Here is a 24,767-nt window from a genome sequence, read left to right as displayed (position 1 = left end):
ATGTAAAATCCTATCAACATCCAGAATTTTATAAAAGTAGAGAGGCCTTCTTTTGACGCTCCGGCTCGTTGGTCTAGGGGTATGATTCTCGCTTCGGGTGCGAGAGGTCCCGGGTTCAAATCCCGGACGAGCCCATTGTCTTTTACACACCGGACAAATGCTGTAAAAAGCTGTCGAACTGAAACTAACAATTTCCATCGTGAACACGTAACGTAAGTACGACCTAATTTAAGTAGAAACAATGAAAACTGTTACACATGGCAGGGTATATGTCATGCGGTTCTTGTGATATTTTCACGTGCTGGTTATCGTTAGTTTGCTTGAATATTTGTGCTTATATCAAACGCCTTTGGTCATCTACACTTAACATTAATTACAGTGCGCAAAAAAAGGGAGGGCTCGTCCGGGATTTGAACCCGGGACCTCTCGCACCCTAAGCGAGAATCATACCCCTAGACCAACGAGCCATGTGAAGAACAGCAAATTTGTTTCGTAATTTGTATGCACAAAGGAGAGACTGACATTCGTGTCTTTTTTATATTTGTATGTATTCATTAATGTTGGAAACAGGTATTTTCGACACAGAAATGACTGTAATGATGACACAGCTAGCCGAGTAGCTAACACCGACGGGAAGAATGGGTAAGAGGAAGTGATGGTGATCCACAGCTAATAGCTGCTAATGGATTTAATGCTACTTTCTAGATTACCTAGCTAAAACATCTGTTTTCGCTCCACATGTCAGTCACTGTTACATCCAAAACGGATCATTGCACGGTAGTTAGCGTACATCACCTTTATACAGTGACAATCAAACTCGTCGTCCTTCCCTTTACGCTAGCTTGCTGGCTCCTGTCTTGTAGTAGGTTGGCCAGCGGATGGCAGCACTGCACTTTGAAGCGCTGCAGTCATTACAGTCAAGGGTGAAGAAGAAAAATGGTTTGCTGTCTTTTAATTGGTCGATAGAAACGCTCTGCAACACGAGCAGCCAATAGTTGAACCTCATATTTTTGCTACGTCCAATCAGGTGCCTTGTGGGCGGGACATCGTCCTGCAAAACTACAAACTCCAAATTCAACCGTTTGTGATTGTGATCGTGAATCCTGTACGAAGTGTTGAATAACTTTATGGAAACGCCTCTCGGACAGTATTTGAGGTCCTGTAAAAGTTGTCTGTTAGCCGTAGAAATCACCTGCGTCCACACGACTCTCTAAGCGAAAGCGCTGAAGCTAGCAGATGATAATCGTCAGCTAAGTTAGCTTAGCTAACTACTTAGCTTTAAGCATGCCGAATTTTTGCGCGGCCCCAAACTGTACACGGAAGAGCACACAGTCAGATTTGGCGTTTTTTCGGTTTCCAAGGGACCCAGAAAGGTAAGGCATTACTTCTGACATTTTCCACGTTGACAAACATTCATGTGACTACCGGTAACCTTTAAAGAGAATAATAATTGTATAACTCGAAGTTAACGGAAAAAGCTGTGCTAACTCATAGACGTCAGTGACTTCTGTTGTTTATGTTGCAAGCTAATCTTTAAACTGTGGTAGAGTCAGTTTAGGGCTACTGGGCAGGTAACTCAGACCCTTGAATAACATTAGGTTACAACATAAAGATCACTTATCACTGCTAAATAATGTAGTCTCAGCTAATGTCACAGCTATGAAACAATACAGCCACTTTCATATTTGAATATTAAACATATGCAAGATTATTATTGTACCAGCGATAAATTACATACCCACATTCTCAGCTGTGACAAGACCTTTTTTCACCTCAATGAGACATACTGTCCACAGTGGTGAGTAGCTTCAGCACCATACTCAGCTGCTGTCTGACTCAGAAAGTTCAGTATGCAGGCTGTAATTAAAGTGTCAACAGATACTGTCTTCCTGTTTTTCCAATGTTGCATAAAGCTGGTATGTGTGTGTCATTTTCAGATGTCGCATCTGGGTAGAGAACTGCCGCAGAGCAGACCTAGAGGCAAAAACATCAGACCAGTTGAACAAGCACTACAGATTATGTGCCAAACACTTTGACCCAGCCATGGTGTGCAAAACAGTGAGTATCTCACACAGGTTTAACATGTCTGGCTGTAAGTTTCCCCAAAAATGTCTTACCTGAGTTTATTGCTTTTCAGAGCCCCTATAGGACTGTGTTGAAGGATACAGCCATTCCAACCATATTTGATCTGACCAGCCATCTAAGAAATCCCCATACCAGACATCGCAAGCGGATTAAAGAACTTGTAAGAAAAATGTTTATAAGCTCTGCTGTTTTAAATGCACCTCTTAAAGGGTAACTTCAGTATTTTCCAACCTGGACCTAATTTTCCGATGTGTTTGTGTGTAAGTGACAAATGGGAACAACAGTTTTTGAAATTGGTCCATTATTGAGTGAGACAAGCATGGCTGCAATGTAATCCCTGCAAGCAACTGAGCACCATCAAATTACGTCCAATAAGAGTGCTTGTTTTTGCCACTGACAGACTCAAATAGTTATTATAAATGTCTGACAACTTATGGAAAAGATCTCTACAGAGATTGTCTTTTTTTATTAAGGAGTAAGATCCTTTTTGTTTAACCAGAAACAGACCCATAATAGCCATTGTCAGAAACATCAGACTCCATTCAAATAAACAGTAATTTTAGCCTGTATAGAGAAAGCATATTTTTATATCTAACTGGGTGAATAAAGGGTTTATTTCAACCAATCCAGAGTTGGTGTTGTTGGAACTGTGGAGAGACGAATCAAGACAGCTTTTGCGAGTTTTATTTTAAATAATCGTCAGAATAAACAAGAATAACAATCTGAGCCTTTCAGTAGCAAAAACAAGCAATTTTATTATTTGGAAATTGATAGTACTCTATTGCCTGCAGGACTTTAATTGCAGCCGATTTCAGGTAATAGGGTCCAGGTTCTAAAATACCTAAGTTACCCTTTAAACTTGATAGTTTAAACATCTGTTGTCAGATTTTTGTAAATTAACTTAATCTTTTCATTTCAGACTGAAGAAGATATAAGGAAGATGAAAGAAAGGAGATGTAAGTTTATAGATATTTATGGTCATAAATTTAAATAATTGCATGTTAATTTTATTTAGTATTAACTGAAAATGATCACTGTTCCTTTTTTGTCTGTCTCTCTCTCCCCAGTGGCGTCCTCTATTGAGCAACTTGCCTCCAAAAAAGATGCAGCAGCCGAGGATAGCACGAGCGCCAATGACGATGAACCTCAGCTGTCCACAGAGGAGAAGGAGTTCCGTGAATACTTGCGGTCCTTGTTTGAGGTCGTGGTCATGTTAGGAAAACAGAGTATCCCATTAGTGGCTGGCAAAGCATCTGAAGCTGAGCACGTGTCCAGCAACTTCCAGGCCCTTCTAGATTACCGCATGAATGCTGGTGATGAAGCTCTGAAGAAGCGGTTTCGGGCGACAGCTGTGAATACAGAATACCTCTCTGCGACCCAGCAGAGCCAGCTGTTGGACGTCTGTGAGAACACAGTGAGAGAGGAGATGCTAATGGAGGTGAGAGAGAGTCGCTTCTTCTCTCTAGTGACAGGTGACCTTGTTGAATTTGCCAACGAGAAACACCTGCCTCTATTTTTACGCTTTGTGAATCAGCACAACGTCCTACGAGAGGAGTTTTTGGACTTCATGTCGTTTGATGGTGATGAGTCTGCGCTGGCAGAGAGGCTGGAGGCCCAGCTGACTGATCGTTGGGGACTCAGCATGGAGGACTGCCGTGGTCAGGGCCACAAGGCCACTGGGACGTCCACCACCAAGATGAAAGCTGTGGCAGTATTGCTGATGGAGAAGTATCCCCTGGCATTGCACATGCCTTGCTCTCATATGGCACTGAACATCCACCTGGCCAGCAGCCTGCCTTTTCCCAATGTCCAGGTTGTCATGGAGACTCTGAGGAGGATTGGAGCTTTCTTTAGAACCCCGTTTACTCAGGATGAGCTAGAGAAAGCTATCGCTACTCACTACCAGAAAAATGAAGAGAAAGCAGCTACACTGAAACAAGCCTGCGGCCCTGGATGGACAGAGCAGCACAATGTCTTTGATGTGCTGTTAGATATGTTGCCACCCCTGCTGCTGTGCATGGACAATGTTCGGGACAATGACAATGGAAAGTTTGCAGATGCTGTCACAACGGATGCATATGCAGTCACAGAAACTCTGTCTGACTTTGAGATCATCGTCACCATCGTCATCTTAAAGAATGTTCTCACATTCACCAGGGCCTTCGGGAGGAATCTCCAAGGAGAAACACTTGATGTGTTTTTTGCAGCCAACAGTCTAACTGCTGTCCTGCATTCCCTAAACGAGGTCAACGACAACATTGATGTTTACCATGAATTCTGGTACGAGGAGGCTGTGAGTCTGGCCAACGTAATGGAGATTCCCGTGAAGGTGCCGAGGCTGTTCCTCCGGAAACAGCGTGCGGCCGATGTAGGTGAAATCCAAGCAGAGGCGTATTTTAAGGAGTACGTCACTGTCGCTGTTATTACCGGCATCATGCAGGAGGTGGAGGACATGTTCTCTGAGACCAACCTCAAAGCTCTCAAGTGCCTGTCACTGGTCCCAGCTGTCATGGGCCAAATGAAATTCAACACCACCGAGGAGAACTACGCAGACGTTTACCGCAACGACCTCCCCAACCCGGAAACGCTTCCTGCGGAGCTCCACTGCTGGAGAATCAAGTGGAAGCACAGGGGCAAAGAAGTGCGCCTGCCCACCACCATTCACGAAACCCTTCAGCTGCCAGACGTCAAGTTCTTTCCCAACGTGAACTCCTTCCTCAAGGTGCTGTCCGCCCTGCCAGTGCTGAAACTAGAAGACAACAAAAGCGACACAGCGAGTGAACGGCTGCAAGCTTATCTGGACAGCATGCCGGCTAAGCAGTGGAACAAAAGTCTTGCGATGCTTAACATTAACACTCATGTCAAACACGACTTGGATGTCATGGTAGACAAATATTGCAGACTCTATCCAGAGGACGATCCTGAAGCTGAGGCCGAGGCCGAGGCTGAGGCTGAGGCTGAGGCTGAGGAAATAGCTGAGGCTGAGGAAGTGGCTAAGGAAGATGTTGCGAAGAAATGAAGCCTCACAGACACTGAGCCTGCTTTGCTCCTCTGGGACAAAAATGACTGAAACACTTGTCAGCCAAATGCATCCTCTTGTGGTTGCTAATCTATGTGTCTGTTGGTGTAAGTACACCTTTATACAAGTACTAATGCTTTTAATGCAGATATTAATGGATTTGTGTTCAACCCCTGAGTTTGCCCAGAAAAATGAAATGACCGTTGTTCTTATTTTATGTGGTAAAAAATAATGCATTGCAGCTTAATCTCACATTATAAATAAGCAAATCTGGCATGAAGGAAACATTAAAATAAATGAACAACACCTCATGGACACTCAACAAAATGCCCAGAGATGTGAGGCCGTGTTAATAACACGATCTGTAAATAGCTCTGATACTTTGTCAGTTTGTTTTATTATTAAACTTTCTTCCTTTTTTTACTCATCACATTCACATTCGGCTCATTTACTGATCCCTTTTCTTTCCTGTGTGCTTTTTATGCACATGATGGAGGCAAGTCTTGTGCACACTGATTACTTTCACTGACTATGAAGCAGGAAGAGCACAAGAGGGAGCAGTTACACCAATATCAGAAGTATCCCTGGATCCATGCTCAATAGGAAGACATTTTCGTAAACTAGAAGCTTACACTGCTAGTGTGACCTATTTTGGATTGTTATAAAGGCTCATATGTTGGAGGGTCACTTCTTTAAAGGACACATATATACAGATCGAAAACAAAAGTAGGGAGCTGAACACAACTCCGGATGTAGCAGTATTTGTATGTTATTGTCATTATTTATGGCAAGATGGTTCTTTTTGCAGCCACATAAACATGAACTTGTCATTTTTTACATACTTTTACAGTGTTTTTCAGTTTGATTTAATAAAAGGAATTTGTACAGAAAGCAAAATTGAGGCACTTTGAGTCAGCTTTGTGGCAAAAACATACTTGTGGCTTTATTTCAAATGTTACTTTCTTCAGTTGTGTGCATACTTATGGATGCATCTTTGACAACTGCATGCAAACACCACATTGAAAACTTGTAAATGTTAAATGGGGACACAAAAAAGAAGAATATGTAAATATTTGGCTCTTGCAATTTGATACATGGAAAAGTAAACCCCTCTCCAGCAGCATTATCGGCCATTTCCTCCACATGCAACAACAATAGGCTGAGGCCACATCCTCTCTAGTTGTAAGTTTTTCTGACATGGCAGCACAGGGGTTAACCATGTCTCCTCCCTCTCTGCATGGCCAGACGGTGACGAGCTCAGGTGATAGTTCACCGTGCAAACTCACAGTGCAGACCCCGGGCATCTCGTAAGCATCACACAAATGTGGGTGGGGTCGCTTTGATGCGCAACCAGACAGCAACGTGCACTCCACAGCAAAACCCCAAAGTCCATTTAAACTTCAGTAAGAACAAATAGCCTGCAGGAGGAGACAGTGGGAGGCGTGGGACTTTTACTTTCCTCAGTCTCCTGCAAAGCTCGGAGAGCGTAGAGAATTGCATAAAGCTTTAAGGAGCAATAACCCTGACTGGGCAGAAACTGAGAGGGCACAGGGGGAGAGAAGGAGCACTTCCAAGTCTTCAAGTCGTGAGTAAGACGTTTATTTACTCCTTTATCCCCAATCTAGAGTTTTTCTGCGCATCTTTTGCCTCCTAGTATTTATCATCATGGCATGGCCGTGCATTACGCGTGCTTGCTGCATCAACCGCTTCTGGAGCGAGCTGGACAAAGCGGACATCGCGGTGCCTTTGGTTTTCACCAAATACTCGGATGTGGCCGACGTGCAGCATCTTCCCCATCACCCACAGCCGAGGCAGACGAGGGCCGGAGCCATTGCCATAGAAACCCAGCCCCATCCCGGCGAGCAGGAGGCTGGGAAGGCACCGCCCGCGACGGGTGCCGCAGCGGGCAAAGATGGCTCTACTGCGTCCGTCATGCGCCAAGACTTCAAGGCGTGGAGAGTGCGCCCCGAGCCCAGCTGCAAACCCAGAAACGAGTACCAACGCTCGGCTGCTCCGTTCAACACCGAGACTCAGTATCAGAAGGATTACAAGCCCTGGCCTATACCGAAGAAGCACGACCACCCCTGGATCCCCAAACCCAGCCCCACCGCCACCACCGCCGCCGCCTCCTCCGCTGGGCCGGAGCGGAGCGGCAAGCTGGAGCACGCGGCCGCTGAAGTGGAGAGCGGCGTGGAGAAGAGCGAGATAGAGGAGAAAACACACGAGAAAGAGTCAAAGGAGGTGCCCAAGAAGAGTGTGAAGAGGGAAAAGTCAGCAGAGAGACAGACGGGTGAGAAGACGGAGGCGCAGGTGCCTGCAGATGTGAGCGTCGAGCAGAGGAAAGGCAGAGCAGCTGCAGACGCTCTCAACAGACAGATAAAGCAGGTGATGTCGACTTCCAGCAGCTACAGGTAAGTCTGCAAAGAGCGAGCCATCATCATACACACTCATATCATGGGAGTTAATTTATTCTAAGCCCTCAAAAATAAAAGCCTTTTCCTTTTACTGTGGCTTCATGATGGTTTACAACTGAGGCATATTTAATTCTAACGCCAACAGTGCTGCATTCAGGTACCCCCCTGTTACACAACATTACCACATGTCAGCTAACCCCCTATCCTCTGTGAGACGCACTCCTCTGTCCAGAGATCATCAAGCACAATCTGGTATTTCATGGTCTCTTGTTACCATCTCCAGCCATCCCCAAAGCAAACTGATATTGCCACAGATAAAGGTTGCATTATTGATTTGTTCCTCCCTAAGAGTACTACCAAATCAATGCAACGGGCCATGAATGAGTACAGCCAGTAAACTGGTCTGAATGTAATCATGTCTTAATGTGGTTTATGTGCACAGGCTTCCTCTGAATTGAATTACGGTTGCGTGATGCATGCAAGTTAACAAGACTCGCCGGCTTCAGTCTGCCCCACTGAAATATTAACGTCAACCCACACCAGTGTCTTCTTCTTTGGTTTTAGTTTGTTAAAGAGAAACTTATTACAAATGATTTTTTCCACTGAACTCAAGTGAGCAATAAACTCAATGTGCAACTTATTGAAGAGCAGTTGTGATGTGCTCTGTGAGCAGTGATACAAATTGAATCTGATCAGGCCTACATAATTAATGAGATGCTAGATTAATAATTGGCACTTGTAGGTTGTAGAGGAAGAACACAGACCACACATGAAAAAACACTAGAGATGACCCCCGTTCTTCAGATGTTGACATGACATTTATGTTATGTGCTGATTACAACAGGCAAATAACAATAATAATAATAATAATAATAATAATAATAAGCAATTCAGTATTTATTTTAGTAGCCTATAGCAGCGAGAATAATAAGAAATCTCTTTTCCTAACAGGGGAGACCAGGGTTGGTTGGTACACTGCTATTTTCTGGGCCTTTGAAGGTCACAGAAACAAAAAAAGTAGCACCAAAATGTCAAAAGCTTTTCTTTACCCACACTCATCTATCATGTTAAAACACTGGAAAGTCACTAACTTTTTTAGTGAGGGTAACATTTCGGTTATATAGCATCAAAAATAAACAAAGTGATCTGTGGACTAAATGTATTAAAAAACTGTGTTAGATAGAGATATTGGAAAAGTGTTACTTCCAGTTAAAAGATAAATCTGCTACATTTGAATATAAGATTTGAAAGCCTGGGATGAGTAACGGTAGCTGGCTTACAAAATTTCATCACTAAGTTAATCAGATAAAATGTGAGCAGGTTTGGGTGGCACACATGCCAGCTCATTGTAAAGTTAATAGTTCTACCTCTGACTGTATTTTGAGAAATTAAAACCATTTTGAAAGATTAAAAACAGTGTTTATATTGGATATTTGTCATTGATATTTTTATTGGTCAGTGGCAAAAATAATGAGACATTTTAATGAATTGCTTAAAATTTTGGTCATAAAGTTGACAGATATTCTATTAAATGTTCATATTTTCTGGGGGGGGTTCCAGCAATTTAACAAACCTCCTGATGGGGTGGTTGGCACAAATGCACAACTTGAAATAAACCAGGTACCAGCTAATATTTTGTGTGCATTAAAACTTGTTTAATTATAGCTGAGACCTTAATCTTTCATTTGCATCTGGTTAGAATATTCTAACATACTTTTTTAAAATCTTTATTTGATAGGGACGATGCAATTTAGCATAGTTCCAGTCCAGAGTATGAGACTGTTGTGTTGCACAGAGTTTATAGCTATTGCTAATTTTCAACTCGTGTCAGTACTTGGGCTTTTACATGTAGGCCTACAATGTTATCAAAATGTACAGCTTTAAACATAACAAAACCACACCATAAACATGGTAGGCACAATACAAAACATATACCACATACTACATTACACAGACCACAATACATACATCACAACATATACCACAATACATCTACTACAATACATGTACCACAATACACCAGTACACTTACACTATTACCCCTTAGAAGTGTGTGTGCACTTAGCTAAGAGTGGGTACAGCTTTGGTTTGCTTTCAGCCAGCATTTCACCTTTGTTGTTTAATTTTCCCAGAGAAGAGCAGCAGAGAGGAAAAAGTGTGCCAACCAACCCCGGTCTCCCCTACAGTAGAGATTTTTTTTACTCCTTATTATCCATAACAGGAGTGTTTAAAGGTCCACGAGCCTTGATTTATCTTTTTAAAGAGTACACATTTCCAGTCTGTAAAACATGCTGCCATGTCAAGTCTTACTGAACTTAGTCAGTTGGGACTGAAGTTGCTATAAAGCATCGTAAAATGCAATGTTCATTTTCATCAGTTCCAGTTACAGTAAACCTTTTCGAGCTGAAACAATGTGTTGATCGGTCAATTAGCTTGACCTAAAATTAATCAGTAACTATTCTGGTAATCGATTAATCGTGAACTTAACAGTCTCTGGTCCCAGCATATCCAATATGAGGGTTTGATGCTCTTCTTCCTCATGTTTAATTTGGGGAAATAACAGGCCCAAACCCAAACGTATTAGAATAACTGGAAATAAGTATAATATAAATAATTTACAGCCATAAAAATCTCCCTGTTTGCTTTTTCCATTGTTCTCAGGACTGAGTTCAAGGCATATAAGGATGTGAAGCCAGTGAAGCCCATTAAAGCTCCTTCCCAGTATAAACCCCCAGTGGAGGAGACCAGTCTGGAGACCAGCTACAGCGCCACATACAAGGGGGAGCAGGTGAAGGCTATCCCCACTGACAACAAGCTGTTGGAGCGCAGGAGGATACGCAGCCTGTACAGTGAGCCCAGCAAGGAGTCTGCCAAGGTGAAAGCACGTACTGGTGCCACCATGTACTATTAGTAGAGTTTCCTTAAAGTACAATGAATTACAATCATGTCTAAAACTCTATTAGCTCTGCTGCTTTGTGATTTACAAACTTTGTCAGTTTTACTTTGTTTCGATTTGAGTTCTCACTCACTGGAAGAGCCACTGTGTAAATTATATTTTATTTTATAAGCCATCCAAGTCACACTGTGGCCCCATGGCAGGTGATTGGTTCTTATTAACAGTGGTGGAATACAACAAAGTGCTTTTACTTAAATACAGATCTGAGGTACTTTTACTTTACATGAGTGTTTTAATCTCATGCTGCGGTCTCCTTCTGCTCCACCACACCTCAGATTTATGCACATAAACCATATGAAAATATACAGGTGCAGCTGAAATCATTAGGTAATGGATTAGAAAATGAATTGGCAACTATTGTGATAATCGTTTAAGTCATTTATCAAGCTTCTCGAATATGATGACTTGCTTTTTTTCATTTGAATTATTTTAATGATTCTGTTTTATTAAACTGATTTAGATTTTTCTGCATTGAGTACTTTTACCTTTAATGCTTAAATATATTTTCCTGAGTGTACTTACATACTTTTACTTTAGTAACATCTTCAATACAGGATTTTTACTAGAAACAGAGTATTTTAATAGTGCGGTATTAGTATGGTTACTTAAGGATCTGAATACTTCCTCCAAGACTGCTTATTAAACGCCAACAAAACTATTTCATATCACAATTTAACTCTTTGAAAGCTCTTATGCTGCTTTCAGATGCCTTTTGCAAATATTTAAACTTCTGAACTCTGAGCAAATTGGTGCAATTTCTTTCAAAACATGGGGAAAAGGGCAATGAGCAATGTGGTAAGATATGTTCCACAAACTGCAAAAACAAATAGATTCAGAAAATTATTTTTAAAAAGCAAGGGATAAACTATATTTATAATTAGCATTATTTTATATTTGAAACTATGTTACAGGATTATAATTTTTAAGCTATTTTTTCAGGAATTTCCTTGTTTTTATATATATATACATATATATATATATATATATATATATATATATATATATGCTAACATATAGACATCCTGTTTGAAACATTTGAAATTGCAATAAGCACTTGTCATTGTTATAATATTCCACCATGCTTATAAATCAGCCAATACAATCTTTAAATATGCAATGTGTGTACATTTTAGCTTAGCAAACAGTAACTAGGTAACTGAAAATGTTACACACCAGTACAGAAAACATTTATTGCATCACTTTGATATGTTAATACCCCAATGCTGAATCATAGGAGCTAGTGACATCATCTCATATTAAAGTAGGCCTTCATCTAAAGATAACATAGGTTGGTATCTGCGTGCATGTTCTGGATAGTTCAGACAACAACTGGTTGATAATGTGTCTATAGTGGTGTGTTCATATGGCCGCTCCCTCTCTCATTCTTGTAGGACGTCTCAGAGACTGAGAGCAGCTCTGTTCTAAATCTGCTGTAGTCAGGTGTGTTCTCTGCTTCTTCTAGAAGGCATGGAGGCTGACCTCAAATTGATCAGACGCAAACGTGCATACTGTACACACACACACACACACACACACACACACACATACACACAGTATGCGCCTTGGCCAGTGCGAGCCACAGTCACATGTGTCACCCGGCTGCCAGATGCAACCCTGCAAAAACGTATCAGCCACATCTTCACTGTTTGCCCACCCCTCAGCCTGCGCCACCCACCACTTTTTCTGCAGCTTAATAGTTTCAAAAACTGATCCTGCAAAATTCTGTGGGTTTTTGCAAGAGGGTGGAGTCATGATAAATGGAAGAAACAAAGAAGCTTAAGTGATATTTACAAGTAACAGCTAAGAGAAGGATTTATTGCATCAGTGGAGGCCAACAAGACAAAAACCTCTTGACATGATTAGTGTGCATTTAAACAGATCTTCGCTGTTTAGGGCTCTATTTTGGTGACAAATGGTGCAACTTTAATCAGGCAAAATGGTATTTGGATCATAACTTCTCAGATGTCTGCACACAATTGGCTCGCCATGAATTTTACTGCATACAAGTGGGATGAGAGGCACAGTGGGGTGTGTGTGTTCCAATGCCAGTGGCAATCGAGCGTTGGTAACACTTGTTTGCAGTTGATGCTTTTGGCTTTTGATTTGCGTAGTAGCAGTTTGCAGCTCAGTATGATGCAGCCTGGAAGATCTAATTTTATTCTTCAAGGTCCACAGCATCAAGAATATACTGATAATAATTCTACTTCCACCTTGATCGACAGGATTGTGGCAACAAAATGTACAGAAAGTATTTCCACGCCCTACGCACCACAACCTCTATTCACAGAAATAGAGCCCTTCATCTTTACTGTCAGAAACAGCCTCTTACAAACATTTGTCATCTCTTACAATATATAAGCTTATAAGATTTATTTATTCAGCAAAAGTTGAGCATGTTTGCAACTTTTTTGCTGTATACCAACTCATTTATACAGATTGAACGCCTGGGAGCTTATCCATCAGCGTTTTATCGTTGTGGCAACTCCACAAGAGCAGAGACAGGCTCAGTGCCTTGCTTAAGTTTCCCAGTTGGTATTGGACTTTGAACCAGCGACCCCCAATCACACGCCTGCTTCTTAAACATCTAGGTTTTGTCCACAAATATTAATAGTTGAATGATACCAAATATATTTCATTCTCTAAGATGATAGACTAACATCATATACTAACATAAACCATTAACTTTGTATGTTACTGTTTCTTTAAAATTTGATGGAAAACTGCACGAACCACTGTTCTATAAAAGGAAAGGCACAAATACACCTTTTGTGCTGTGTTTCTTTTTCTTTTGTCTTCATTGCACTAACCACATAATGCAAATATCACCTATATCGTATGGTGTCATTTGCCTGTCATTATGTTAAGTAACAGGATGAAAAAGGTACGTATTGCATGCTAACATAGGACTTAGACATGAATTAAGCAAGTGTGGTTGAGAGGAATTGTTTGACATTTTTGGAAATATGCCTGTTTTCTTTCTTGCAGAGAGTTCAATGAGAAGATCGATTCCACTCTCATGTCTGTTGCTAAATGTTACTCAGCGGCCAGCAGCTGCTTATATCTTAGCACAAAGACTGGAAACGAGCAAGTCACTACTCCCAAGCCGAGGAGTATTGCAGCACCTAAAGGCCCTAACGCAGCAAGGCCGACAGTTGGCCGCTGGTTAATGTTGTGACGTTGGTGAGCTTCTGTCACCCTAGTTTTTGGGGTGTGTCCCTGCACAGTTGGCACTAGTTGGCCCGCTTTGGCCCTCATTGGCCCTCGTTGGCTTTTTCTTGGCCGATTCAGCATGTTGAATCAGCGTCTGAGACAGTGGAGCCCGTTAATGAATCAAATCACTCTAATTGGCTGTTCAGCTCAGTGCTTGAGAAGAGAAATAGAAGTGAGAAAAGCAAACAAACGGCGTAAGTCAAGAGGGTGTGAGGTCATAACAAACTTGTTATATTAGGTAATTGATATGATATGACAGATACGTTTGTAATTGTGTTATTATTCGCTACTGCGCAGTAAATATCCTTTGTTTGTTCAACAAAGGGTTTTGTTGCTATTGTGCTAAGAAGCTAGCAACTAGCATTTCCAATCTGTCCAGTTGATCTTCTGATTTCCCTTCTTGAATGACATACAGACTACAACCGCCTGCTGATATGGCGAGTTATTTTGTCTCACACAGGCACAGAACGTATGTGCTAGTTGGCCATTGACTGTAGTCTTTATGGTGTGTTCAGGTGCAAGTTTTTCACTTAGACACAGGCTACATGAGGCAACACAACTGTCAACCACTAGTTCTTGAATGTTAGTCTGATGTGTCTGGGCCTTACGCCTTGTTTCCACTTACGTATGTCTACGGAGACGAGGCAACCAGAAGTCCATTCATTTCTATGGGAATCTCCATGATATCCGATGTGCCTGCGAAACTCCGCCCCTCCATAATTTTTTCAGTCCAGAATTTGGCGCAAGTAGTCTACATTAAAAAAATTCAACTTTTGCAGTGGATTTCGGAGAGACTGTATGAGACTGTGTGCTAGCTTAGCTAACAGGCTGCTAACTAGCCAATAGGCTATTTTCTTCAATTCAGTTGCCCATATTGATCGTCAAGTGAGTTTGTATGATTAAAAAGAACTTGTTTATCTAGTTTGAGCACATTGTGAATCGGAGTCATGTTACCCTGTTAAAATATGGTTCTACATTATATGCAGTCAGATTGTCATTATGACTCGTTCAGCCATTCACACGTCTTTTTAATTAAATATTTCACAAAACATTCCACATACCTGGCAGGTCCTGTTTCTGCCCCGGTAATTATCCAAGCACATATATTCCGAACTACTGGATGGTGAAAAATGGACAAAATTAGCCTCTCGCCCATGGCTACAGGAAGTTTCTATCAGGTTTCTATCCATTTGAAAAGAAATGCACTTCGTTGGGTTGGACACTAAAGGCATCATCCGTATGTTGACGGATCTACGGACACCAGTCACATACGTAAGCGTAAACGAGGCGTTAGCCCCTTGATTCATCTTTACAAACAGATAACTGCATATGTTTACAGAATCTGTACACAATGGGACAAGATTTTGGTATCAGACCTGTTCTGCTTTCCATTTGTAAAATGTTTGTAGTCCAAGTAGTACTGTCCAATCATGTTTGAGTGTTAGGTAAACAATCTACGTGGAGAACAAAAGAGTGGAACGCAGTGGCTGAAATGCTACCTCAGAACCCGTTGTCTAAAGATCTAAAGATGATTTTACTTTTTATTAGCTTTTTAGATTTATTTATCCACATTCATATGCAGTTATCTGTTTATAGAGGTTAGCCAAAATGACTAGCGCACGCAAGAGGAAGTTTTGGCCTGGATATCCACCGGCTACACTGGATCTCCTGAAATGTTGGCTATATACCCCAGAGGCTTATCGTCTTCAGACTGATAGCCGATAGATTCCAAGATCGTTTGTTTTTGCTAAGCTAAGCTAAGCTAATTGACTGCTCACTGTAACTTCATATTTAATGGACAGACATGAGAATAAAATTAATCTTCTCGTCTAACTCTTTGCAAGGAAATAAATAAGTGCATTTACCATAAATATCAAACTATTGCTTCAACCTCAGTTTAAGTTTATTTAACTGTTGATGTACTTAATCTCAGTGTTCTCACCTCTCTTCTCTTTCAGGTGGATAAACCAGTGTCTCGCTCCAAACCAAAAAAGACAACAGCAACAACAACAGCGAAGATGGTGAAAAAATCAAAAGAGAAGCAGATTGCTAGTTCCCAGTCGGCCAAGAAGAAATCGTCTCCGGTCGCCCCAGAACCCAAACCAGAGGGAGTCGTCACAAAGAAGAGCAAAGAGATCAGCAATAGACTGGCCGAAGCGAAGCAGTAAAAGTAGTTCATCTCTACACTTTTGTGTGCTTGATCGAAGGCGACTTGACAAATTAGGCAACTTTCTTCCTTTTGGTTTATCGCCTTACCTGTTGTTTTTGCTGTCCTGTCATATATTGTTCACCTCTGAATGAGCACTGATGTTGAGCTTTTAGAATAATGCAAATAATTCCACTGTAAAATGTGTGTGTGAGAATGTGTGTGTGTGTGTGTGTGTGTGTGTAAATGTGTGAAGGTGTGATTCCTTGTATTTTGGTGCACAGAACCGCTTTATATTATTGAGCACATCATTTGCACTTTGTTTATATGAGTTCAGTTTGACATCAAACTATCAAAAAGAGCCATCAGTACACATGGAGTATGTGTATGACAGGGCATTTCTACCTTTGAATGGATGACAGATCAACATTAAAATGATTGTAGAAAATGTCAAGGGGATACTTTTGTCTCTGAGACTGTATCACATAAGAGGTTTTGTGGACGTGCAAAATCTGTTTTACGATTGCGTTTCCTAGTTACAGTGCCTCCGCTGTATGGTCCTGGTTTTCATTTCATTGTTCTGGATGATATCTGGTCTTATCAGTTTGGTTGCTAAGGAACCAAATGAACTGTAATATAATTGCTACAGCTTGCATGCAGGACCCTGTTTTTGGTTGAGTAGCGACATTTTAGCAGACTATATGTCACAGTCACATTTTAGCTTGTAAATTGAGCCATTAACAATAAATGTATAGGGGCAAGACCTTTTCAAATATAATGCATGTGTAGTATTAGACTCTGGTCACACCGAAAAACTAAACACTAAATAAAATCATAGTCTAGTGGCGGTTAGAGCTATAAACTTAATACACCAGCAATATGGTTTCACACACAGACATATTTCTTGCAATCTAAATAGAGATCCACTTCTTCGATTTAATGGGAATACTGCAGTTTTTATGATGACTCAGTATTTTGTGACAGTGTACTCCATCCTCTCCTCCGAGCTGTGATGCCGTAATTGTGCTAAATAAGAAAAAAAATATGCATATAGGCCTGAAAAAGGAGAACCCTTTGTATTTACTCAATAAATGTCACTCTGGAAGCAAATAAGAGACATAATATATATTTATATTTTGACAGCCACTGAATACTTAACATTGAGCTTAAAAAAACCCACTGAATTAATAGCATTGAAATATTTTAATTTGAAAACCATGGATCTAAATTTATTTGTTCTGACTTTACCTCTTTAAAATTAGAATATGAAATTTCTTGAACTGCAATTTCAATTTAAAATAAAAAATAAAAAAAATAGATTCAGGTTGCTCAAATTTGATTGGTCAATCAGGTCTAAAAATTCAAATAGTTACATCTCGGATGCCATTCAGATTTAGCTTTTGAAATTGCCTATCAATAAATTTATTTTTGTGTCAAAGAGGTGAATTCTGAACAAATGTATTTGGATATATGGTTTTCAAAGTAAAATATTCATTAATGGTGTTTAAATTTTAATGTGAAGTATTCAGTGGTTGTTAAAATTCAAATTCATGTCTCGTCTTTGCCTCCGTATCACTCTGAATGGGCTGATCTCTCCAGGTGTTGAAGGACAAGGAATGGGCCAGGACTTGAAGTTCAGCTCTTTAAAAATGCTGCTGTCTGAAAATGCGCAAAATCACATCAATTCATCGTGAGCGTGACACGAGGTGTTTTTTTTCCTAAAACCCTCAGCGGCTGACGTGGCTGCAGTGTGTGAGAACCCAGTCGAGCACTACCCACCGTGAGTCTGCTTCCAGTTTTAGCTTCTGTGTGTGTGTGCGAGTGTGAGTGAGAGAGGTTTTTGTGTATGACCTTTACAGCCTGCTGCCTGCTAGCATCAAGTCTGACCCTACCACTGGACGTGCTGCTATGCACAACACCCTGGTGCTATATCTCTCGTTGTATGTGCTGTCTGGTTTGGACTGCGTGTGGCGTCAGACCAGAGTGAAATGATGACATGATAACGTCATACCGCTGTAGACATGTTGTGATATTGTGCTTGTGCTCTCCGCTTGCTCTGAATGAACTCTGATTAAAATGATGATACAGAATCCTGCCTTGTGTTTTATTATATCTCTTGTGTTAGTATATAACTTATTCTACCTGCACATTACACAATAATAATAATAATACAATAATGATATTTGAGATATTTTTTTGTATTTGATGCAACAGACTTTGAATGCTCTAGTAATTAGGAGTAATATAGCTTACCAACAACGTTCTGTGTGCTCTATACATTTTTCTAAACAATTTAAATAATATATCAAGACATAAAATTTGTAGCTCAAAGGTAAAATTGCATGAGTTGATGGCTAACTATAATGCACAGATTACAAAAGTACCCTTACCCAGCACTGAGGCCTGGATTTCCAGGCCTGAATTTTGTTCCCACAGCACTCCTACAGGCCAAAGTAAGCACAGTGTGTCACGTTATCCAAAGAGTAGGCGCATTGTGCCCTGCAAATGTTTTAATCCGGAAATTCAGCCAACATTTAGAGCCATTAAAAGGATGTTTTTCTAAACATGAGTCATTACCGGTGCACTCTCTCCATGTGCACAATGACATGCATAAAGGCCCCATCTCAAAAAAAAAATACTCATCCTAAATGAAACAAAGTGAAGACATAAAATTGAAACATAATTTTTTTTGTTGATTCACTGGCTAGCTTCTGGATGCTGGTGGTCATTTTCCTGTGAATCAGTCATCCTGACATAAAACTGCATGAATAATTCAGTTGTTATGGGCCCTTACGTTTGCAGAGCAGCATGAAATACTGAATAACAGATCAGCGATGGCACTGGAGCTACCTCAGCTCTGTCCCTTCTATAAAAGACTTGTCTGGCTGGTTACAGTCTCACCTACACATTTTATTATATTGTGTTAAGAGGATGAAAATTGCACATCCTTACATTTGTTTCACTGTACATGAAATATAATTTATAGCCGTCCATTTTTGTCATGTTGAAGCAGTAACTAACAGTGACTGTCATAAACCAAAAGGCACAAGGCCTCAGCCATAAAATTTATATGTAGACTGAATGTTCAGCCAGTTAACAGCAGCGTAGGAGAGACTACAGATGGTAGTTCTCAGTTTGAGCCTGCACCAGACCACTCCTCGACACACTAATGTGGATGAAATGTGCACCACAACACAGCTACTCTGAGCACTGGCATTGTAGATATCAGTGTGCAATATTGTGTGACTTAATTTGAGTTGTATCGACTCCACATTAAGAGACGAGCACCATTGTGAAAAGACTGTATTTCTTGGACAGGCAGGACATGTTGTGGTGCTGATAGTCAGCAAATGATGACCTCTAGTGGATAAGATGTATTGCACAATCTCGCAGCATCATGTGAGTCTGTATAAAAAGTAAGGCGGATGCAGACCAAGCAAAGGAGCTCAGATTTCCTTTCCCTTAACCTCCAGACAAGATGTCCAAGGTCCCCCAAGCTGGATGGGAGATGTAATTCCTCCAGGCATGAATGACCTTTCTAAACTCTGCTGATATTGTGAACAATGCCAATAAATATTTTATGGCAAATGTGAAGATGCAACAGCGTAATCATGGTCAAGCTCTCGATGTCTTTTGAATTAACAGAGTAAATCAGGTCATCATTGAATAAATCCACAGTCTTGACATACCTCCTTATTAAACATACACTAGGAATCTAAGGTGAAGGCAATACAAACGGATTGAACATAAAAAAAGGAAATTAAAAATGAATATAATTATGAAATAAGGTTAGAAAGGTAAAAAAAGTCCTTATGTTAACTTATGGTTATTTCTTTGTTTAGCACTCAACAATGGAAAGGGTGGCTACAAGAAGGCGGTTTTTCTTATTGTTTCACATCATTCGATTGTTCATACCTAAGGAAAGTTCATATAGGGAGTGAGGGTGTGGTGGTAAAAGGTACAATTGAGCATGATGACTTGTAATTTAACAACACCCATACATACAAACAAAGCAAAATAAAACAAACAAAGAAAAACAAACAAAGGAGAGACATGCTCTAAGCCACCTGACCCCAACCTGGGGGTCCCAAACTTCACTGGAGGTCGCCAAAGCTTCACAGGGTCTTCAGTGCTAATATCGTACACAACTGGACTTGCTTGAGTTTCTTGAAGACGTTTCGCCTCTCATCCAAGAGGCTTCTTGAGTTCTAACAGACTGGTGCATTAGAGTCGAAGACAGTCTGCTAAAACTGAAGAAGCCTCTTGGATGAGAGGTGAAACATCTTCAAGAAACAAGTCCAGGTGCTTACAATATAGCACTTAAGATTACCATGACCTGGATGACTGACAATCTTCACCGACATCTTCACAGTGGTCGGGAGGGCCTTCAGTAATCCTACAGTTCAACATTTCATTCATTTCTGTAAAGAAAACTAAAAGAAATTGTTACTTGTAAAGGTTAAATCATTATTACGATAAAAATTGAAAAAAAAAAAAAAAGATCTAACAAGATAAGGACATGATGAAGACCTGAACATAAGCTATATTCACAGAGCCTTTACTCTCTGCTAAATAGCCTCATCCTGCATTAGAAAAATGCACAGTTAAATACACAGTTAAAACAGCTTAATACTAAAGAGAACAATAGCCAGACAGGCATCAGGAGAACAAAACTCTTATCACTATGTATGAAATAAAATAAACAGAGGCCTGTTAGTTTGAGGGTTCTGTGCAGTATCTTAGCCGTTCCTGGGACTGCGCTCTTCTGGACAGAGACCTCAAATGTTGTACCTGGAATCTGCTGGAGCCACTCTCCCAGTTTGGGGTCACAGTCCCAAATGCTCGGATTACCACTGGCACCACTGTTGCCTTTACTCCCCACTCTTTTATAGCTCCTCCCAACTCCTAGCTGCTGCATCTATCACCACCACCTTCTTATGTGTGTCGGTCAACACCATGTCTGGTTGGTTAGCCATCAGCAGTTTGTCCGTCTGGATCTGGAAGTCCCACAGGATCTTAGCTTGGTCATTCTCAACCACCTTAGGAGGTGTCTTCCATTCTGACCTTGGGACTTCCAGCCCATACTCAGTGCAGATGTTCCTGTTTACTATGCCAGCCACTTGGTTATGGCGTTCCACGTACACTGTTCCTGTCTGCATCTACCCTGCTATTATGTGCTGAACTGTCTCAGGAGCATCTTTGCACAGCCTGTACCTGGGGTCCTGTCTGGTGTGGTAGGCCGCTGTGTGCCTGTGCTTGTGCTGCCATGGTTAGTTCTTCTGTGTTGTCTCTCAGTCCAGCCTTTTACAGCCACAAGGGGCAGCCAATCAGATTGCAGAGGGGGGGCAGTTGCCTCCCATGCCACCATGGAAGCCCCGCTCCTGTTTGTAAAAACTGAAGCCTCACTTCATAGAATCCATTTGTGCAGTCAATTACACAACAAGTTTGTAACATTGAAGCAGTGTTTTGTTTTTTATTTTTGTGAATGCAGCACTGACGGATGCTGAATGTTTGTATCTTTGCAGGATAAACCACCATGACTCCTGTACTTTTCCTGCCTGCTCACATGCTTACATATTGCAGTAAGCTAAAACATATTTATAGAGACGTCTTGTTCTTGAAGAGTCAGCTTTGATCAGAGGCTGTTTCAATTCCATGTCATTTATCTCAGGGTTTTCCTCCAAATGTCCACCAGACTCACTCATGGAGGAAAATGTTCTAGCAACTTATGAGATTTAACCAATGTCTTTGATTACCCTCAGTAAAGATAGACTGGCGTGGACACAGTATTTTTTGATACAGGATGGATGAGTCTAATAAGTAAGTATATAGCACCTTTCAGGAGAAAATGTCACAAAATGTGCCACATTAAAAAATAAGACAACAGACAATCACAAATATTTGTCATATCCTGTAATATCGTTACTGTTATCAGTGAAAATAATAAATTACCAGTAGGAGCTGTTTCTTTAAAACTTTATAGGTTTTATTCCTTGCATGTCTGGAATAGTAAAAGCCTGAGATGGGCAGTATTTCTATTACTTGTATTCAAAATACGTATTTCAATTACATTTGAGTATTTTGTAATTTGTATTTCATAAGGCCGATAAAAAGCAAATGTAATTTGTATGTAACAAAATACTTTTGAGTGGAGTAATTTTGTATTTAAAATACTCAAAATACTTTCTCCACATATCAAAAAACAAAAATAATAGGCTACACATTCTTAAAATATTGGATGTAACAATATTTTTTACTTTTTTTTTTTTTTTTAATTTCAATTTTTTTTTTAATCTATATGTTTTTGACTGTGCATAACATAGAAAATTGTATGTTGTTGTGGTTGATGGTTGGGATGAGTATGCTACAAATTAATTGATTAATAAAGTTGCCTGAATCTAAATCTGAATCAATAAATAATATTTTAGGGTAGCCTACATGTCCCTAACTTTTTTTTTTCTCTTTTTCATTTGAAAAAAGTTGAAAACAGGGCTCCAAAGGCTCCAAGTTAGACAGCAAACAAGTTAACTAGCTACAGTAGCTAGTTACTGGCATAGTTACTTGTGGTCTCTAATCGCAGCATGTAAATTTTGAGCATTTTTGGTCAAGGACTTTTTGAGTTATTCACAAAAAGATTTGTGGACCGACCAACCGACCGACAGAGTGACCTATAGAGCTGCGGGTCGCTGCAAAAGAGAAAAAGAAAATAAGTATTTTCTGTATTTGAAAATACAAAATACATGTATTTTATTTTGATACATTTTCTGGCACCAGTATTTTGTATTTTATTTTGATACATTTATTTGAGGGGTATTTTGCATCAAAATACATTTTGATGTATTTTTGCCCATCTCTGACAGGCAGCCATCAGTGATTTCTGAAGTCTGCGCTTTACTACAAAACAAGCTTAAGAACAGAGAGGACTGATTGCACCATACCAAAGAGGTTTTCATAAAGGATGATTGATAATGGATGCTGTTGTAAAAAGTAAATAATAGTATAGAGAAAAGTCAAAGTCAAGTCAAAGTCCATTTATTTGTCTCCCTTGGGAGAAATTTGGATTGGAGACAGGGTACTGCTGCTTAAACAGCACGAAACATACAACAAAAATACATAAAAGACAGTAAAACATTCAGCATCTAAAAAAAACAAACAAAAAAAAACATACTGGTAACCAGATAGGGACCAATGTGCAAAAAGATATTTGCTCATCTGGGTTGTGCAATTTGCCATGCCTACTCGTTGAAGTTAAAGTGCTGGTACACATTAGAGTGCTGGTACATATTAAAGTGCTGGTACATATTTAAAGTGCTGGTTCACATCAAGGTGCTAGTACTAGCTACACATAAGGGTGCTAATACACCGTACACAGAAAAAAAGTACACATTAAGGTGCTAATCCACCGTATGCAATACACAGTACACAATACCTGCTTACATTTGCTCATTAACCCTTGTTCCCCTTCAAAAAAGTTACATCCATGACCCTTCAAGTGGACAAAAATGTCCATTTTCTAGAAACTTTTGTAGTGTCCTAGAAAAGGTCACGGGGGGTGATTTTTTGCATGGGGGTGTCATTCTGGGTGAAATTTAAAAATCCCAACTTTCAGCACGAAAATCCATTATTTGACCCTGTAATGCATTTTTATCCCATCCATGACCCTTCAAGTGGACAAAAATGTCCACCTGTCATTTAGCCATTTGTATTGTTGCTGGGATAAAAATGCATTACAGGGTCAAATAATGGATTTTCATGCTGAAAGTTGAGATTTTGAAATTTCACCCAGAATGACACCCCCATGCAAAAAATCACCCCCCTGTGACCTTTCATCTGTCTGTGAGGGAGTTTTGAATTTTGGAAATGGACAAATGGACATTAGCTTGGCTGACAACGGGACAAAGGAATGTTTGTACCGGTTGTGTTTACATAAGGGAACCCTGTACCTTCTACCTGAGTGCATTAGTGAGTATTCGTTGAACAAAACATGAGAACTGTCATTTAGAATGTTTTTTGCCTGAGTGATGACGGCCTGATTGAACAGTTCCTGAGGGTTAAGGGGGGGGTGACCCATAATCTTACCCGCTACTCTGACCAGGTTGAGAATCTGAGTTTTTGATTTGACATTTAGGTTCCCAAACCAGCTGGTGATACCATACCGTACAATGGGCTCTATTGTTGCTCTGTAGAAAATTAGCATTATGTTTTTGCAGACACCAAACAACCGAAGTCTACGCAGAAAATGGAGGCGCTGATGAATTCTGGTACAGACAGTGGCTACCTGTGTCTGCCAGCTCAGGTCACTATGTAAATGAAGTTTTTTTTCTCTGTCAGTGCAGGTGTACCAAGTTCTTCTCTGATGTGAGATTTGTGTTGTAATAAACTTAAAGTAAAGAGACTGAGGCTCATCAAGTTTATTCTATTATTAATCAAACACTGACCTGAAGTTTTCCACATCATCCCTGTTTAATATGTCCAGTAATTACTGTAGGTACATCCCTGTAAACAATCATCTTTATTTACATTTAATAATAAAAATGTGACAAATGAAAGCAATAGTTGGGTAGATTAGTAGAACTGATCTGTAGACTGCAAAGTCTGGCAGTGTGTTAAAATGTGGATATGGTATATGAATATGGACGGTGCGCTTCGATGCGCACAATGACGTCACATTTTAGCAACACGTTTAAAAACTCCATTATTAGTATAGTAAACTGGACAAGAAAGAAAAAAAAGGTCAATTTGCTCAGGGCAAATGGAGTTTGTATTTTTAGTTATAATAAAAATGCCCCGACAGCTGTGGTGGAGCTGGACTCATCCTGAGGGCGGCTGCTATTTTCAGATGTTTTTATTAAATCACTCTAAAATCTGTGTGTAACAGCAAAACTGTTTGATATGCAGAAAGCTCTCAAGGTAACCCGCCATTAGATCCTCACATAT

General features: G+C 40.3%; 2 protein-coding genes and 2 non-coding genes across 4 annotated transcripts; 3 read left to right on the top strand and 1 right to left on the bottom strand.

The window, feature by feature from the left end:
• Positions 1–62: 62 nt before the first annotated feature.
• trnap-cgg (transfer RNA proline (anticodon CGG)) lies at positions 63–134 on the top strand. The gene has a single exon. It is a non-coding gene; the product is annotated as a tRNA-Pro (tRNA).
• A 261-nt stretch (positions 135–395) lies between these two features.
• Positions 396–467, bottom strand: trnap-agg (transfer RNA proline (anticodon AGG)). The gene has a single exon. It is a non-coding gene; the product is annotated as a tRNA-Pro (tRNA).
• Positions 468–1,045: 578 nt separating this feature from the next.
• thap12b (THAP domain containing 12b) lies at positions 1,046–5,301 on the top strand. The gene is made up of 5 exons (XM_050071168.1): positions 1,046–1,373; positions 1,938–2,058; positions 2,138–2,245; positions 3,005–3,041; positions 3,153–5,301. Exons 1-5 carry the CDS (start codon positions 1,285–1,287, stop codon positions 5,102–5,104), a joined length of 2,307 nt encoding a protein of 768 aa, XP_049927125.1. The 5' UTR covers positions 1,046–1,284; the 3' UTR covers positions 5,105–5,301.
• An 851-nt stretch (positions 5,302–6,152) lies between these two features.
• Positions 6,153–17,908, top strand: map6b (microtubule-associated protein 6b). The gene is made up of 3 exons (XM_050071179.1): positions 6,153–7,515; positions 10,180–10,393; positions 15,643–17,908. Exons 1-3 carry the CDS (start codon positions 6,770–6,772, stop codon positions 15,850–15,852), a joined length of 1,170 nt encoding a protein of 389 aa, XP_049927136.1. The 5' UTR covers positions 6,153–6,769; the 3' UTR covers positions 15,853–17,908.
• The last annotated feature ends 6,859 nt before the right edge of the window (positions 17,909–24,767 follow it).

This window comes from Epinephelus moara, chromosome 2 (assembly GCF_006386435.1).
Source record: "Epinephelus moara isolate mb chromosome 2, YSFRI_EMoa_1.0, whole genome shotgun sequence".
NCBI classification, from domain to species: Eukaryota; Metazoa; Chordata; class Actinopteri; order Perciformes; family Serranidae; genus Epinephelus; species Epinephelus moara.
This window is presented reverse-complemented; position numbering and strand designations above follow the sequence as displayed.